The sequence below is a fragment of the Carettochelys insculpta genome, chromosome 5, assembly GCF_033958435.1.
Source record: "Carettochelys insculpta isolate YL-2023 chromosome 5, ASM3395843v1, whole genome shotgun sequence".
Taxonomy (NCBI): Eukaryota; Metazoa; Chordata; order Testudines; family Carettochelyidae; genus Carettochelys; species Carettochelys insculpta.
Genome location: NC_134141.1, coordinates 7236668 through 7255254, shown reverse-complemented (window position 1 = coordinate 7255254; position 18587 = coordinate 7236668). Strand labels below are relative to the sequence as shown.

At 49.8% G+C, this 18587-nt stretch overlaps 1 protein-coding gene across 5 annotated transcripts in view; it reads left to right on the top strand.

The window, feature by feature from the left end:
* Positions 1-18587, top strand: part of PSD3 (pleckstrin and Sec7 domain containing 3) — a 136472-nt gene that overhangs the window by 13520 nt on the left and 104365 nt on the right. For all 5 annotated transcript variants that reach the window (XR_012645609.1, XR_012645610.1, XM_074994603.1 and 2 more), the window contains exon 3: positions 12726-13824. Coding sequence is in view for 3 of the 5 variants with exons in the window: in XM_074994603.1 (XP_074850704.1) it covers positions 12726-13824 (1099 nt within the window). In the remaining 2 variants the exon portion in view is untranslated. The remainder of the gene's footprint in view (positions 1-12725; positions 13825-18587) is intronic.

The window sequence follows — 18587 nt, the reverse complement described above, 5'->3', positions numbered from 1 at the left end:
CCACCAGAACAGCCTTTATTCTGACATATGTTGATTCTTTGGCAGCCTTACCCCAGCTGAACACTTTCATCTTGCCAATCATCAACCACCTTAGAAGGCTTTCCTCTGAGCTGTACAGTTGTTATGCAAATTCTTGCGGCCTTTATCGCCAGGGGAAAAGACATGCATTACAAACGCTTGATGAGCCAGACTTACAGTTCAAGGGTTCGTTATCCTCTGGGCAACATTACGCTGCCATGCACTACCAATTACACAAGAATTGGAGCCTGTATTTCTACACGGCCAAGCCTCCTGAGCCTTGATCGCACCAATGATAACACTTGCTGTGTGCACCTAAGCTCATGTTATGTGAAGACATACTGCATTGTTTCCATTGTTTTTACAAGCTCAGTCCTTTCTGTAGCCCCAGACTGTCCACTTGTGGCAATTCTGGTTGCCTTCTGTAAAGAAAATATCAGACTGCTTCACTCACCCATTTGGCCAGGCACTGTGCTGGTCTCATTAATCTGTGTCTCTCTCTGCACTTTTCCTCTGTGTCGCTTGACTTAATGCCCTTCTCCACATAGGTCAGGTCTACAGTAGGTATTAAAGTCGATTGTAGATACACAAGTCCACCTGCAGCAACTGTGTAGCTAGAATCACCTTCTCAGCAGTTGACTTACATGGTCGTCTTCACACAGGGAGCTTGACGGGAGAAACTCTGCTGACCCCTGAGAGGTCAATTTTGTGCATCTGTACCAGGCACACGAAATCGAACCCTGGAGGATTGACCCTGACTGGTCGATGTTCTGGGTAGTGAAGACATACCCATAATTTCCTCTTTCCTTCTTGTCTCCTACTTCCACTTCTCTCAGCAGTTTTACCACCTCTCCCCTTGCCCTGACCCTCCCTTCCACATCCTCCTTACATCACTAAGGTTGTCCTCAGCCTTAGTCCTTGCTTTATTCTTTCCTTATCACCTGCTTCCCTGCCTGCCTATCCCTTAGGTTCCCTGTACTGCCTCCTCTAAGTCCTACCTGGCTCCCCTCTCCTTACCTCCCTCTTTTGTACTTCCCACTTCATCTGAAAACCCGCTCAGCTGGGACCTCTTCACTTCTCATTCTTTCCACTCCCGGGGCTGCTCCCAATCCACCACCCCTCCCCAGAGCTGGGCACCCCCAGCCCCCTGCGCTATCCCAATCTGCCACCCCTCCCCAGAGCTGGGCACCCCCAGCCCCCTGCACTAATCCAATCCGCCACCCATCCCCAGAGCTGGGCAGCCCCAGCCCCCCCACGCTAACCCAATCCGCCACCCCTCCCCAGAGCTGGGCACCCCCAGCCCCCTGCACTAATCCAATCCGCCACCCATCCCCAGAGCTGGGCAGCCCCAGCCCCCCCACGCTAACCCAATCCGCCACCCCTCCCCAGAGCTGGGCACCCCCAGCCCCCTGCACTAATCCAATCCGCCACCCATCCCCAGAGCTGGGCAGCCCCAGCCCCCCCACGCTAACCCAATCCGCCACCCCTCCCCAGAGCTGGGCACCCCCAGCCCCCTGCACTAACCCAATCTGCCACCCCTCCCCAGAGCAGGGCACCCCCAGCCCCCTCTGCTCTAAATAGATGATGGCAACTCACCGGAGCCACGACCGCTGCCACGTGCTTCTCCCACCAGCAGAGGGGCACACGCACAGAGCAGCGAACAGGACTCCCGCCACGCGACTCTGAGGAGGAGCCACATTTAATGGCGCAAAGAGCCGCATGAAGCTGGAGGGCCACAGTTTGGCCACCTCTGAGCTAGATGGTTTCTAGCTCCCTCTTACAAAACAATCTGATATAAACCAGCCAACAGGGCAGTTAGCGTTGTTAAAGAACCTGCAGCCGCTTTCTCTGAAGGAGATAACCACATCTTAGACCGGGGTGGGGAATCTCTGGTCCAGGGCTTCATTTTATCTGGTCTGTGACAAGGCTCCGCACCATGGGCCAGAAGCCTTGACACCTCCCAGCGTGGCTGGAGCTGAGTGCCTGCTCTCTGGCATGTCCCTACGGCCCCTAGGTGGAGCAGTGATCAAGGAAGCTTTGTGTGCTGCCACAGCACTGGGTTTGCAGCTCCCGTTGGCCAGGAATGGCAGCCAATGGGTGCTGCAGGGGCGGTGCTGGCGGGTGCCGGCAGGGCAGTGTGGACCACATAGAGCTGCATGGCTGCACCTCTGCCAAGGTGATGGACATGCTGGCCGCTTCCAGAAGTAGGCTGGAGCCAGGGCAGTAGGGAGCCTACCTAAGCCCCACTGTACTGCCAGCTGGGAGCCAGCTGAGATAAGTACCGCCTGGCCAGAGCCTCAACCCCCTCCCATACCCAAACTCCTTCCTGGAGCCAGCACCTCTAATCTCCTCCCATACGCCAACCCCAGTCCTATCCCTGACCCCATCCCAGAGCAGCGCTCTTTCTAATCTTCCCCCCACGTGTGGGGTGGACTTCTTCCGCCCATCTACAGACTACATTTTTTACGTGCACCGAGGCAGGTGCGGGTGCGCACCACAAACAGAAACACAAAACCTGGGCAGCTTTTGATTCTCTCCCAAGTGACCACACAAGCGCATAGCTTGCAGGGAACGCTGCGCCAGAGCCTGTACCCCTTCCTGCACCCCAACCCTCTGCCCAGGTCTGAGTCTGCTCCTCCAGTCCAACCCCCATTGGCTCCAGCCCAGAGCTCCCAAACCCCTCATTCCCAGAGTCCACACCCCTGGTCAGAGCCCTCACCCCACCTGCACCCCAGCCCAGAGGCCCCTTAAACTCTCATTTCTGGCCCCACCCATAACCCTGTGGCAGCGTTTCCCGAAGTAATTTGGCCATGGAACACTTCTAAGCATGGAATATATTGACGGAACACACACATGCTGATTGTGTGTGTGTGAGTGGATGGTTGAATATAGAAAAATATCAGAGAGGTAGCCAAGTAAGCCAAGTATCTTCAAAAACAACAAAAAGTCCTGTGGCACCTTATAGACTCACAGATATTTTGGAGCATAAACTTTCATGGGCAAAGACCCGCTTCATCAGATGAATCCCCTCCTCTCAGAAGGACCTTAGTTGTTCATTCAGATGATTTGCTCGTAACTCTTTTAAATCAACTTTTGAGCATTTCGTGTAACTATTTTTCTGTAAAAACAAGAAGTAGTCCTGTGGCACCTTATAGACTAACATATTTTGGACCGTAAGCTTTCGTGGGCAAAGACCCGCTTCATCAGATGCATCTGTTTTTATAGAAACATAGTCGCATGTAATGCTCAAAAGCTGATTTTAGAGAGTTAGTTTTCTTATACATATTTTATTTTACAAAGATCAAAAAAGAACAAGAGCAAATCATCTGAATGAACGGCTAGGGTCCTTCTGAGAGGAGGATGGTTAGCAACCGTGTAATTAAGTTTAAAAATTAAGTACAACCGCAAAACAAACATCACTATAACAGCTGAAAGAAGGCTGGTTAGTGTCGCTTTTTGTACAAAAATAGAAAGGATAATGTTCAAAAAAGAACCATCTGTCCTTAAAGCTTAAAAACATTTTTATGAAAAAGAAATGTAAAACAAGTTAGGTATGGAAAATCCTTCTAAATTTTGGTTTCTTATAAATTTATTTTTATAAAAAACTCCTGGAAAATAAGTCAAATTTGACAGTTTTTTAATGGAAAGAATGTTTTTGCATCTTTTGATCACAAATCTGTTTAATATTGGGAATGATGCTGGAGGGATGGATCCTCATATTAGGTGCAGCATCACGTGATTTCTCTGAACACAACTCATGCTGAAACAATCCAAACTGGTTGTTTCGGCCTGAGTCCCATAACAGTTATACTTTTATGAATGCATTGTAAATACGAATATACCTGCAAACTAAATACTATTCAAATACCTTAGGATTTTTGATATACCCAAAATTTCATATTTAATATTTTAGGAGGAAAAAATCATTAGCCTAAATTTTTTTTCAGAGAACACCTATCCACATGCTGTGGAACACCACTGTTCTTCAGAACACAGTTTGGGAATCTCCCCCAGGCTCACAGAGGAACTCCAGCAGAGACAAGGATGGAATTGGATTCCCCCAGGGCAGCATTCAGCTGCCTCAATCACAGATCTGTCCTTCCTCATCCTGTAATCCCTTGCTTCCCCCACTGCAGACTTCGGACCTTTGCAACAAATAAGGATGGGGAGGGGGGTGTCCCTGCAGACAACGGTCTCCTTTACTGCACAGCAGTGTTCCCTCTAATGTTTTCCATGCATGGGGAGGAATACATTTTATGTGCATCAAGGCGTGTGCAGATTTGGACACCAGTAGAAACACACGCTGCCCCCTGTTTTATTTTGATAAAAAACTCCTGGAAAATAAGTCAAAATCAGCTGGACGGCTTTGGAATCTTGCCTGGGTGGCTGCTCAGCTTCCAGGGAACGTTGCTGTGCAACCCAGTCCGAGCCCCAGAGTACCCTGTGGGAAAAATAGCTTGTGGTCATGCTATTAAACGCTGTTGTATAATGGACATCTGAAGTGGGGGGCTGACATAACATGGAAATTTGTGGCATAACCAGGAAAAGAACCAACATTTCTTGGGTCACAAGCCAGTGCCTTCATCACAAGATCATCTTCTCTCTGTTGTAGCCCTCCTTTTTCTTACACTGCAGCCTCATGTGGAGAAACTTGTTCGGTGGAGAACCCTGGTGAAAATTGGCTGCTTAATAGCCAGCTGCAGCTTTACCAGCCATGTCTCTTCTTAGTTTACGTCCCAAAATACAGGCAGCCATTGGGCTCCTGTTTTAGTCTTATTTCAAGTGCGTAAAATAAAGATTCAGGATTCAGTGCCTCTAATGTTTTGGGAAGTGGCTGACTGATCCCAAGTCTGAAAATAATATACATCTGAACATTTTGGTGTGTGATTTCATTTGGACAGCTGCAAAGATCCGAAGTTTGTCGCTGAATTCAGAGGTGGGGAATAAGATCATTTCCTTTAGATGCACATTGCCAGTAAAAGCCCTTCTTAGAAGTCTGTAGATTCTCTGTGTTTAACTTGGGTGTCCTTCAAGCATTGAGTATGAGTGCTATATTAAGAAATGTAGTACAGTCCTTACCCCTCAACCCTCGCTTGTCCCCACCGAGGCCCTGGGAACGCCAATGACAGCAATTACATGGGGTTGGTTTTCCAAAAATTCAATATGATAGCTAGCAGCTGGGTTTTAAGACACTTTCACTGACCCCCACTTTTTGAAAAAGCACAAGCCAAAGTCAGATCCCACCCAGTTAATGAGATTTAAAAGAAATAAATTTGCATTTTTATGTGCTTTCTGGTTTTTGAGTCTTTAGGGGTCAGATTTATATTGCAAAACTGTGGCTATTAACTTTTTAAAAATGGAAGATGAGAGTCTCATGTAATTACTTGACTCCAGGAGCTGGGGCTTTAAGAAGAAACACCGAATACTGTTAGACTGGCGGTAACATTGTGCGAACTGGTACTTTGGGATTCTGAGCTCAGTTGTTTTTTCCATCCATCCATGTTCGGTGAACTCATTTCAGCCTGTGCTAACAGCTGCTCTGTTCTACCGTTGTAGCTTTCAAGGTAATGACCCTGGGGACTGAGCCATCTTGCACATAGGCCATCTGTGGCCACTACCACCGTATGTGATTAATAACCCTTTGTGTTGAATTCTCCCAGGATGTGCTGGGGGATATTGGTGAACTTTGTCTTGTTGCAAGGGCATTGGTGCAAGCAGGTGTCTGAGCTGGTGTGGAAGGACAGCATCTTCTCTCTAGCCTGTGAGGTGCTCTTGTGCAAGGATTTTTTAGTTTTTAACACTTTTTAATTGCACGATAGACTTCACAACAGTCCTAGCTCTTTGGAGGCACTGGTTGTGTTTGAAAAGATGGAGTTTAAGGTTCAGTTGTGCAGTATCGCCACCTCCAAGTGTCTAGGTCAGGACCCAAAAGACCATGAGACTTGAAGAATAAACCTTGTGTTCTTTTCAGTTGCTCCCTGATTTTTTTAAACTTGCTAGGGTTCACATTTTCAAGCTAGAAAGTTTTGGTTTTTTAAATGAGTGCTAGTATTCTGACATGGCCGTTGGAGTCCAGATGCTGGGAGTTTAAAAAAATATTATTGGGAGTTTGTCATGACATCGTAAGAGTTGGTCACAATGGCGAGAGCAGGAACTTCTGGCCCCACTTCCTTCCTCTTGGCTGTCTCTTTCCACCCCTTCTTTTAAAACAATTTCCCTTTCATATATCTCCCAGTCCTTTCCTTCTCTCTCCTTCATGTATCTCCTGGAGCATGGTTTCCCACACTGGGGGGTGTGGCCCTCCAGGGTAGGCATGAAGAAATTCCATGGGGGATGCAATGCCACACAGTGCCCCCCCACATCATTCCCGCACCTGAAGAAAGAGCCGGTCTTTGCTTCTGGCTCTCAGCCACTGCCATTTTACTTGGACGACCCAGTGCATCCGCTATAAAAAGCAGGCAGCTGGCGAAGGACCACGTGCAGCTAGCTGCCTCTGCAAAGGTGAGTGAGTGTGGGTTGCAGGGGTGGAGGAGGATGGGGTTAGATGGAAGGCTGGGGGTGGCTGGCTCGGAGGAGGGGGATGGTGATGGGGTAAGAGCAGGGGGGCTGGTGGTGCCTGGCTTGGGGGGAAGGGAGCAGCTTCGGTGGGTGGCTGGCCCCAGCAGCGCAGGGCTCAGGCAGCTGAGGCTGGCAGGCGGGCGGCTGGCCCCGACAGCGTGGGGCTTGGGCAGGTGGCTTGGGCGGCTGGCCCATGTCTTGCAGGGCATGGGTGGTTGGTGGGTGGGCGGGCAGACGACTGGCCGTGGCAGCACTGGTCTTGGTTGGCTAGGCAGGCAGCTCTGGCAGTGCAGGGCTTTGGCAGGTGGGCGGCTGGCATGGGGCTCAGGCAGCTGGCCCGCTGAGGCTGCACCAGGCACCCGAGAGAAGCCAAGAAAAAACATTTGTGCTTATTTTTAATTTTAAGTAACATTTTATATCAAGTTTTTGCGTTTTATTTTAAATTACAAATTGAATTTTTTGTTGAAAGGGGCTTGGATGATGGTAAAGAAGAGGTAGGGGGCTGAGTGGTTCTCAAATATCAAAAGAGGGGCGTGATGCTGAAAAGTTTGTGAACCACTGAAGGTTTCTTGGCTTCAGCTAAAGGGTGTGTAATGCTCAGGCCATATCTGTGTGGCTAGCAGACAGCTTGAAAATCCTGAATGGAGGTGCCAGGCAGAGCAGGAAGGTCACTGTAGCCAATGAAAAGAGAGAGATTTGGATATTTGCTGTACTTTTATGGGACAGTTGTAGAATGATGACGTAAATCCCTGTATTTTGGCGAATAAAGGCTATCCGCCTGTCAGAAACAGTCAAGGCACAGGGAGTTGCGTCATTTAGAAACTAAAGAATGGCAGGAAAAAAAACCCACCTATTGGTAATTGTAGATATCCCTCCTGTCTGATTGCCTGAGCCAGTTGCATTTCTGTATGATATGAGCTACACTTGATAAAACCAAACAGCTTAGTGCGGTATTATTAGAGGCACCTTAAAATGACACTCCAGGGAGGTTTGGTGCCTTTGGGATGGTTAAATCGGTAAGAAAATTCCACAGCGCCTGCAGTTTGTTGTTCAGTGATTTACACAAGTACCCTATATCAACAATGATACTTCCCCTCTCCAAACAGATTTTCTCTTGCTTCAGTCTGAAAAAAGCAAGGTAGCATATTTCATATCTTTTCAATTTAAACATAGCTAATGATGAGCAACACAGAGGCTTAGAGGCAATTAAAATATAAGAAAACCTGCCTTTTTATGTACAGTCATTGTTGCAACAGGGGAGATGACTATAATGCAAAAATGCTATTGTGCCTCTGGTTTTACAAGGCTGTACTCTCAGAACTGCCTCTGTACTCTTGATTCTTCTGTGCTGATGAATCTGATTATAATAATACCAACTCCTGCTAAACATAAATATCTCCCCGGAAATAATCTTCCCAACTACAGAAACTCCCTAGCGGAGCTATTTTCTGTAAGCTGCCAAGGTGGACTTTTTAGCTTCTGCAGTGGAGTGAATGAGACTACAGTTCGCTCGTCAGTTTCATAATGCTCAGAATGCTGCCATTTACATCTCCCTGTGCAATGCAGGGCAGCGGGCTGCCAGGAAATTTGAAACTCTTTTGATTCCAGTTGACTAGAACAGCAGCAATTGAATTAGCATGTATCATTATAGATAAACTGATGATCTGTGCGTGTTCATTGACCAATGGGTAACTGCTGGAGCTACAGTAATCTCTGTGAGTAGGAAGACTGTTCAAATAAATATATATTTATCTAGCTAGCTAGTAGAGAGAGAGACATTTTTGAAAAATGTTCCTGTGCAAAATGTCTTTCTGTATTTGTGATGTGTGTTGATTGTATTTTATCTTTTTACTTCCTAGCCTTTATTATGCCATGATCAAGCTCCTGTGTGAGATTGAAAGGGAATGGCTGATTACTTACATATGAAATATCATCTTTATACCAGTGTAGATGAAGTAATGGATTATTTAAATCTCTAAGCATCAAAAAAGTGCCAGCTGCTCTCAGGAGATATGTGCCCGGTTCTAAGCTTTCCTGCCCTTCACCTCTGTTGCTGTTTTAGCTTCCAGCCTTTTCATTTTGTGTTAGTCATAAGACACACCCTTAAATGGAAAGTAGAAATTGGTGTTACCTGCCAGAGTGTATCCTTTCAGTGTTTATTTTTCTGCTTATCTTCAGAGGAGCACCTGATTCTGAGGTTCCTTTTCTAGCCTTGGTTGTAATGCAGTCATGTTGGGGGATGGGGGCAAGACACAGGCTGTGTTGGATGGGAAGAGGGGAGGGGTTTCTCTTAAAGAACTCGGAGCTTCTTTACACATGGCTACCTGAAATAAAGCATGCACTCTGCAAGCATTGATGCGAGCCTTTTAAGAACAGGTGATCACTAGTCAACCTCCCAGGATATGTCTCTATGGGGAATAGAGACCCCTGTAAAGCTGACTGTGCAAGTCAGTCCTGTAGGTCATATCAGAAAAGGTTATTGCTTTGATTGTTTATTCCATGCGTTTCCTTTAGCAGCGTTTTAGATTGAAATGAGTTTAAGATAATGACTTTGCTGTTTTTCCCTGCAACTCCGGTAAAGGGCTGGATTCTCCTTTTTAGTAGTGCTCCTTTACCATGCTGCCGGTGCAAAGAGACATCAAAGTGAGCAGAGTGTAAAGGAAAATAAGACCTTGAACTTCTGCTGCAATCTCGGTTTTGCTTTAACCTCATGCACCTTCTAAAAACTCATTCTCAGGAATAGCTCAGTGGTTTGAGCATTGGCTTGCTGAACCCAGGACTGTGAACTCAATCCTTTAGAGAGCTGGGGCAAATAGATTTGAAACAAAAAGGAGGTGGAGGGTGATGGTGCTTGGTCCTGCCAAGAGGGCAGGGGACTGGACTCAAGGACCTCCCAAGGTCCCTTCCAGCGCCGTGAGATGTGTATCTCCATATATTAATTTATTGAAGCTCTCCTGTGCTCCTGTGCATGCACCGTGGATGTTCTATTAATTACAGCAGGCCTGGCGGCTTTGGGTTTGCTAGGGAATTGGGTTGCTCATGGAGTCAATGAGAAAAATGAAAACATCAGAAACTTTCTGTGAGTTATTTACTGCTTTGCCAACCAGCTGCCTTGTCAGATGGGGTGTGTGGGGAAGCTCACAGCTGTGTGTTACGTGCACTGCCTGAAAACTAAGCTCTGCCCTGTTTGTCTAGGATTGCTTCAACCTTTGAGATGGACAAAGCCCTTGCAAAGGTTTTAGGTTTAAAATATGGTCCCTGATTGTCCCTCTCACATACCTGCTACGGTCAGCATTTAATCAGTGAGCTTGGGAAACTCCCAGAGGCAAAGCTGAAGGCGTGTTGGAAGCATTCTGGCAGCTTCTACAAATGCATTTCCCAAGCAGTGCTTTAGCATATGAGAAGCAGCCGTGTCCATTTCAAGGCACTTAGGCAAAAATATTTAAGTACGGGACTCCTGGTAAGTAAGGCTACGTTTTAGTCAAGGCTGTTTTTAGTGAAAGCCAGGTCCGTGACTTGTACCACAGCTAAAACTTGTCACGGGCTGCAGGTGTTGCGGGTGGCGGCCATGGGGTGGCGCGAGTCCTGCGGGGAGGGATGGTGGTGACGTGTGTCCTGCACCCCTTGCTGGAGCTGTGGAGAAGGGGTAGGGCAGTGATGTGTGGCCTGGCGCGGGGAGGGTTGGCAGGGCTGGCAGGCTCCCGCCCCTAGACTGGCTCTGCCCCGCTCCACAGAAGCAGCTGGCATGTCCCAGCAGCTGCTAGAGGGAGGGAAGCAGTGGTCCCTCTGGTTTTTTTTCCATCCATGGACAGAATGAATTTTGTTATGTGCACCAAGGCCTGTGCCGATGCGCACTGCCAATAGAAACACATGTTCACTGTGGGAGGCTGTGGATGGTCTGCCCATCAGCTGGGTGGCACCTGAATCTCTCCCGGGTACCTGCCCAAGCGCTCAGCTTCCAGGGGACACCGGAGGGAAGACGGGTGGGAGGGATGGATCTCCTTTTCTCGCTGTCCCTGCCACAGGTTCTGGCTCTGCAGCTGCCATTGGCTGGGAACGACAATGAATGGGAGCAGCAGGGGTAGAGTCTGGGTGTGGCAAGGTGTGGAGGAACCTCCCTAGGCTTCCCCCTCCATAGGAGCTGCAGGGACATGCCAGACACATCCAAGTAGCCCCTTTATGGTAAGTGATGCTCCACTCCCCTGCCCCAGCCGTGAGCCGCCTTCCATACCCAAACTGTCCCACCAACGTCCAGCACGGCTAGCCCAGGCGCTGCCTGATTGGCTGCAGAAGTCAGGGGTGTCACAAAATCAGAGACAGACACACAGCTTTACTTGCAAGTACATCCCTGCCCTCTGTGGAGGGGAGCTTTATATCGGATGCAGGTAGCCGCAGACCATTTTTGCATATGGTGGGTAGGGAGCAGATACAAATTTTGTATCCTCACAGGACTCTCTTTCTAAGCCGTTCCTCATTTAAAACTTGGCCTGTCCGTGTGCTGAGGGAGCAGTCGGTAAATGCTGTGGCTTAGGTGATGTTCAGCCTCTGCTCCATGGGGTGTCGGGCCTTCTTTCACTCCTGTGCATTTGAAAACCTTTGCTGAAGAACAAGCAGCTTAAAAAGCTCGCTCAGCCCCTGCCTAGCCCACGTTTAAAATTTCCCTTTGATCGTTCTTTAGTGCTAGGGTTACATGCAGTGTGTGGCCCTGGTGTTCTGCTAAGGACATGGGGGGACTCTGTGGAAGACGGGGGGGGGGGGGCAGTTAATAACATCCCGATGAGTTTTTTTTTTTTTTTTGAATCTCAAGGATAAAGTAAACAACCTCTAGCTCTCCATAGCTGTCTGTACAAGAGCATTTCACTTCCTTTAGGGCCGCATGGCCGTTATGGGCCCCATTTGTTGAAATTTATGAGATGTAGGTCCACAGCCAACTCCAGATGTATTCTTCAGGCACAGTTCAGAAGGGAGTGAGGCAAGGGGATGTTTTGATGTTGATCTCAGCCCATTTCAGTGTTGTAATAATAAGAACAATTCAACAGGGATGGAAAACAGCTCATCTTTCTTTCTTTTTTTTTCCCCTGAATGACTAAACAAGTACTCAAGGCCAGATTTTTCCAGAAGAGCTCAGCCTTGACATAGGCACCTAACTGAAGTGCCCAAGAGAGTCCTGTAGTAACAGAGAGGGAGCCGTGCTAGTCTATACCCTATCAAAACAAAAAGCAGTCAAGTAGCACTTTAAAGACCAGCAAAATAGTTTATTAGGTGAGCTTTCGTGGGACAGACCCACTTCTTCAGACCATAGCCAGACCAGAACAGAGAGTCCTGTGTGTAACACCCAGCAGTTCCCATTGGGAACAGTTGAAGTAGTGTAGGCCGAGAACAATGGGAGCTGCTGGGTGCTTAGCTCTTTTGAAAACCAGGCTGTCAGTTCTCTCAGTTGCTTTGTTTTCATCAGCTTGAAAAACAAGAGTGAAAACAACCAGCCTTCTTGTGTGGCACTGGATCTGATCTTTTACTAGGAAGCTGTGAAGTGTGGCAATAAATGTCCACGTGTCCCTGCAATTCAGCCTCTGGTTCCAGACGGTCTGTAGAGCCCAGCGTGTAGTGCCACAGCGTCAGAGTTTATTAGTGACCTTGTAATCAGCCCATTGGAATCTTTCTAGTGTTTCCAGTTTTGTTTGTCTCTGTTGTGGGATGTGTGGGATCTAACCAGTTGCTTTACATGCCAGTGCTCTTCAGAAGAGCTATAAAGAGAAAATGACAGTAACGTGAATGCATGAAAACCCAATTCAGTGCACACATTGTGGAGGGGTGTTAAACCTCCGGATACCTGCTTTCTTCAGTTCTCTCATCTGGCATGTCCCCCATGCTATACATGGGCCGTCTTATTGGGTCCCTGTGAAGCCCAGCAAACATTTCTGGCGTTCTTAATTTGGGCAGTGCTAGCTTCCATAAATATGCTTCCCCAAAACTCAAATGTAGCGTTCAAAAAGAACTTTGTCCAGTAAAAGAACTTCGTCCAATAACATTTTTCTGCAGTGGGCTTGCAGAAGCAATACAGCCAATGTGGTAGCAGATCACTGGGGCTGGTATAAATATCCTTAACAAGATGTAGTCTGTAGATAACACATTCTCTTTCTTTTCCACAGGCGGACATGGAGGCAGCACTCTGCTCCCACCTAACGTCACCAATGAGTTTCCGGAGTATGGCACTATGGAGCCAGGGCCAGAAGCCTTGAGGACTTCCTCTGAGTTTCTGGCGGAGGCTGTCGCATGCAGTCCCGAAAGAAGGGAAGATGACCAGTTGCCTGCTCTTCTTGCGAGTGGCACTCATGCAGATGTGCAGAAACCTGGCCCTGAGGTGCAGCGGCTGCCATCAAAAGAAAGAACTTTGCTGTTTGTGGATACACAGACCGGGATTATGAAAATTTCTCCGGAGCTAGAAGCTGCGAAATTACAGAAGGGAGCGAACACGTCTCTTTGTTCAGAGCAGCAGATGGAAAAAGAAGGGAATATTGGCAGCCGAGGCATACAGGCAGCCAGAGAATTGGTTCCAGAAGGCCAAGAAAAACCCTCAGACATGCCTCTTCCATCTGAAGTCAGAGCTGAGGAGGAATTGTATTTGATCCTAGAAAAAGATCTGGCTGCAGCAGTAACTGGAGAAATGCAGTCAGAGTCCTCGCAAGCCATCAGTAATAAAAGCGAGGAAGTCCCCATAGTGAAGGAGACAAGCTGTCACAGACCATCTGTGCCAGCCCTGGAGGCAGACAGCAAAGTTGGGGGCATTACCAGTATTCTGGGGGAGGGATGGTCGGATTTTGAGAAGGAATTTTCAATGTACAGTCCAGGAGAAATGCAAATGGGTCCTGGGAGGAGGCTATCGAAAGAGGCAGCTGTGAGCAAACATGTCGAATTTCAAGGGGTGGAGATTTTATGGATACAGAAAGCAGAGGAGCAGAAAGGAGTGAAACATTCAGTGCTAGAGGCCAGTGCAGACTTACAAAGGACTGTGCCTGTAGCAAAGAAGTTCTCCAAGGCATCAAACCACTCCATGTCCGCCCCGGTGTCTTCTGGTTTAGTCACTTTGTCTGAGAGCGTTCGGAACGAAGCCCAGGCCGATTTCAAAGCAGGAGTTGGCTCAGAGTCCTTTTCTCCAGCTTTGCTAACTGAAGGCGGGGAGGAGAAGGTCTTTGTGAAGGAAGAACTTGCTGAAGAAAAGAACCATGTGCTAGACACAGACAGTGAAAGGTAAGAATGTTCTTTGGGGCTGGGAATTCATTCCCCCGTGTGGGCCAGGCCTAGCTCACTGTGCAAGTGGCTGTTATGCACATGATTGATGATATGATTTGCCTCCTATCTGGAATGTTATGGAGATGACTGTAGGGATTGCACAGCTAATGTGGAGTTGAGGGTTACACTGCAGCAGGACCAAAATGCCTGTGTTCCCCACTTTTTGTGTTTGAATTTAGTCTCCAAGTTTGGCACAATAACACTGAAGGGGAATTCTGTGGTTTGCTGCTTATACAAGAAGGACAATGTGAAGAAACCTGTATGTGCTCTGGGCATTGTTCCTTCTAACTTTTTGTCTCCATGGGTAGAATAAATTTTGTTATGAGCACCAAGGCATGCATGGCTGTGTACCACCAGCAGTAACACACGCTGCCCGCTGTAGGTGGCTGTGGGCCCTGTGCTAATCAGCTGGGCAGCACCTGAATCTCACCTGGGCAACCGCTGGGAATGCCGGCACTTGGTTGGCTAAATATACCCACTGGGCAATGCGTAGCCACATACCTACTGCTTTTCTGGCAGGGTTTTAAACACAGAACGCAGTGAGTGCTACCAGAAGGCTCACAGGTTATTTAAAGGGGTACCACCCTACTCCTACACACTGCAAGAGAAGAGTGGCATTGACATATTCGATATATAAAATGGTCGTAAATGTTTGCTCCTTATTCACATTGTCTCCTGTTCTCTTCACAAGTGTTTGTGTCCCTCTTGATGAATGAGAGTAGGGCCTCCCTGTGAACCTGCGCGCATATTCCGGTCTTGGGCCAGATGCAGGTGGTTTTTGAAAGGGTCACCTCTTGAGCCCGTTTTTTGTTTACTTCGAATCCTCTTAGAATTCACCACCATTTCCCAGTGGAACAGCTCCACACTGTTGCTTATTCTTGTGATAGTATCATAAGTCTCAGGGTTTTTGCTGGATTGCCTAAAGCCTCACATCTGGGAGCCATGTTAACATGTGAGAATCTCAGCTGCCATTTTAAAACAAAAAGTTAGTTGTAAGCCCTCCTGGTTGTGAAGAAAAGCTTAGAAATGTGTTCCAAGACCATCCTGAAGGCTCAGAAACTAGAAGACAAAGAAACTCAAACCTATTGTATTATGTTGCAGACCCATGGGCTCTGGAGCAGAAGGGTCTCTCTTTGGTCTGATCCCAGGGAAAGGGACAGGTGTTCCCTGCTCCTCTGAGGGCCACCAGAGCCCCAAGCCTGTGGAGCTGCTCCCAGTCCTTCACCTGACTTCAGCTCCCCCGCCCTCATGATCCTTGCCCCAGGGACTGCTCCGCCCAGCAGCCCCTCCCACACTCCCAGCCCCTCCTCAGGGCACAGCCCTGTGCGCCCCCCCTCTCCCCGCCCCTGGAGACTGGTGTCCCTTTCCCACCGCACTGGCCTCCCCTCCCTCCTCCTTCCCACCACTGGGGATCCTGTGCTCCCTCCCTCCCCTGACTGGCCCCTTCCTTGCCTGCCCTACCCTGAGAGTCAGAGGAGGGGCTGGGGGGGGCGAGTTTGTGCCCCAGAGGAACTGGAGCAGGGCCGGGGCCGGGGGTATAGCTGGAGAACCTGGCCCCTGTGCGGTGCTGCAGGTAAGAGCTCTGCCTGGGCTTGTTGCATGCGCTGTGAGCAGGTCTTGGGTATGAGCTTGGGCTGTCCAAAAGCAACACAGGGAGCAGGTCCTGGGGTGCGGTTTGTCATGGGGGGAGAGGGTCAGGAAGATGGGGCAGTCTAAGCATCAGGGAATAGGATACCATAGGGCGGGGGGGGCCTTTTTTTCTCTCAGGGGCCTCTGAATTCAGTTGGGGCCACACAATGTCCTGTGGAGGGTGGGGCTGGGCTTGGCAGTTTGGGGCATCATTGTAGGCTCTGTGATTCAGGATGGGGCTCCACACTGGGGCTGGAGGCTACAGAACAGAAACATAGGACTGGAAGTGACCTTGAGAGGTCATCAAGTCGGCCTGGGACCATCTACGTTGTCCTCAAGAGACCTTTCTCCAGGCTGCCCCTGGGAGGCTGTTACCGTGAAATAGATTTGAGCCCCAGCAGGGCTGGAACTTGCAGCCCCAGGCTTATAAGGCCAGTGCCCTAACCACTGAACTGCTGAAGAAAGTGGCAAGAGTTCTGGGGCTTGGGAGGAGGCATTTGGCATGCAGGAAGGGGGCTCGAGGCTGGGGCAAGGGGCTGAGATGTGGGCTGCAGCTGAGGGAGGGGCTCTGGTGTGGGGCTGGGAAAAGGGGTTGGGGGTGCAGGCTCTGGGAGGGAGTTTGGGTGCAAGAGAGGGCTCAGGGTTGGAAGTGGGTTTGGCAGGGGCTTCGGACCAGGGACAGGGTTTGGGATACAGAAGGGTGTTCAGGGTGCGGTCTTCAGCCAGCTGCCATTTGGTGGTGCTGTGGGGCTAAGGCAGGTGTCACTGCTTGCCCGCCCTCGCTCGGTGCTGCTCCCAGAAGCAGCCGCCACACCCTGCCCCTTGGCGGAGTGGGCCGGCATCTGCCCCAGCAGCCCCCATTGGCTGTGTTCCCAGCCAGGAGCTGTGGATTGGGTTCTGCCTTGGGGCCTCAGCAAGATGCACGCCGTGGGGTTCCTGCCCCCTGTCCTAGGGGCTGGTGCCCAGGAATTGAGTTCTGCAGAGAAGTGGGACACTGCACGGGGCTGGGCAGAAGGTAACGTGTCAACACTGCAACGTGCTGGGCAGCTGTTGGCGCCAATGCCTGTTAACATAGTAGGGGGCTTCTCCTCCAAGCCTGGCTGACTGTGGGAGCAACAGAGCCCTTAGAAACACACAGGAATAAGGAGTTACTTCTTCCAATACCCCATTTACAGGCTCTCATAATTTCCTGATTAACCACAAAAGATCTCTCTTCCGCCACCCACAACCCACTTTCCTCTCTCCTCATCCTGAGCAGCTGGCACACAGCCGAGCCTCCGCTACAGGCAGCGCCCAGCGGTCAGGCCTGTCATTGCTGCATGAAAAACACTGCCCAGCTCAGCGCCGTCGCCAGTGGCGCAGTGAGTCACATCTCACAGCCGTCACCCTTCCATCAGAGGGATGGATCCTGTCCCTCCTGAGTCCCGACCGAGCCCTGGTTCACCCTCCGAGCCCATTCGCATGTAAGTGACGAGCAGGCTTGGTCATGGGCTGTGAGAGGAAGGAGTGGGACACCGTAATCTTAAGGAGCTGTGTTCCCTGTAAGCTGAGCGCTTGGCCGGCTGCCCAGGAGAGACTCAGGTGCTGCTGACCTGATTAGCCGAGTGCCCACAGAAGGCAGCATGTGTCGTTCGGTGGTGCACGTGCCTGGGTGCACAAAACAAAATATATCCCACCCCTGGATGGAAAATATTAGTGGGCTCTCTGGTAAGGAGTCTGCTGGCTGCTCTGTCAGAGGTTAACGTGACAGAAGAAGACCATCTCACCCTAGAGCTAAGTTACCTCCTGGAGGACCAAGGGTAACACTTCCCTGAGCACCTAAGTTCCATTTTCAAAAGTGACTTAAAGACTTACCCTGAGCCCTATGGGCTTTCAGTGAGACAGGCTCCTAAATCACCTAGGCCATTGTGAGACTGTTACGCCAGGGCTGCTGAGGGTTATGCCCCTAACTCAAAGATACCCGAGGCCAGGAAATCCGAGGGAAGGAGGACGGGCTTGCTAGAAGTCAGATGAAGACCCAACAACCTTGGTTGGTTGCCTTCGATTTCTTGAGTACCTCTTCCCTCTCTGACTTAAAAGAGGTGAGAGCTCTCCGGGGGGGAGGTTTGGGACCCTGTTATGGGCGTCTGCAGAAGGCTGAACAATCCTGCGGTTTCCACTTTGATTTTGGTACAGCAGCTTGTACGTCCGTCGTCTGGCACCCTTGGGACCTGAGTGGTCCTGGAGGAGGGAATTTGCGGATGAGGGAGGTCAGGCCAGCTGCCTCGGGGTGGCGGGGGCGTTGCTCCCACTTCTGCAGGGCTTCCCACCAGAGCTGTCAGGCTCCCCTCTGTGCAGTAGGGGCCCCTGGGTCTGCAAGGCTGCTGCTGGTGGGGCTCAACGCCCATCCATCTCCCTGCAGTGGGACTGCTGGGTTCACTGGCCAGGCAGGGGGCTGCTAGCTGGGCTCCCCACCCCAGCCGGCTCCCCGCTGTGGGGCTGTGGCTGTCAGCAGCGCTCTGCACCCCAGCCAGCTTCCTGCCATAGGGCTGCCAGGATTCCCTGGGTGGGATCCTGTGGCTGCCCTCTGGTCCAACAACATCCATTCTCTGGCCAGATGAAGGATGTTGCTGGACAACAGAGTGCAGGATAAGGGAGTTTCAACTTGTAGGTAGTTGGATGTTTGCTGAGTGTTTACCTGCGATTCCTCTGTGTTGCATTAGAGTATTAGGTTGCAACAAATAGAGATTTGTATTAGTTTTCCCTCGTCAGGCCCTGGCACTGCCCTGGGATTGTGTCTGGATCAGTATAGACCTAAGCTTCTGGTGAAGCATTTTATCTGCTGTCATTCCTTTTGTGTTGCAGTCAGTGGAGGTGCCGTGAAGCGGGGGTGTGGGGGAGAGTAGATGCTCTGAATTTGTGACTAGTACTCTTGGTCTGAGTGCAACAAGCTGATGTTGTTTCTTAGCCAACATCATTATTCTTTTCTTTCTCCCAGAACATAATTTCCTCCTGCCTCAGAGCTCTAGCCCAGCCCAGCTAGTACTGCAGCACAGCACAGAAACCAAAGTATCCCTCCTGCCTTTTATGCAAGTAACTGGGAGTCGAGACCG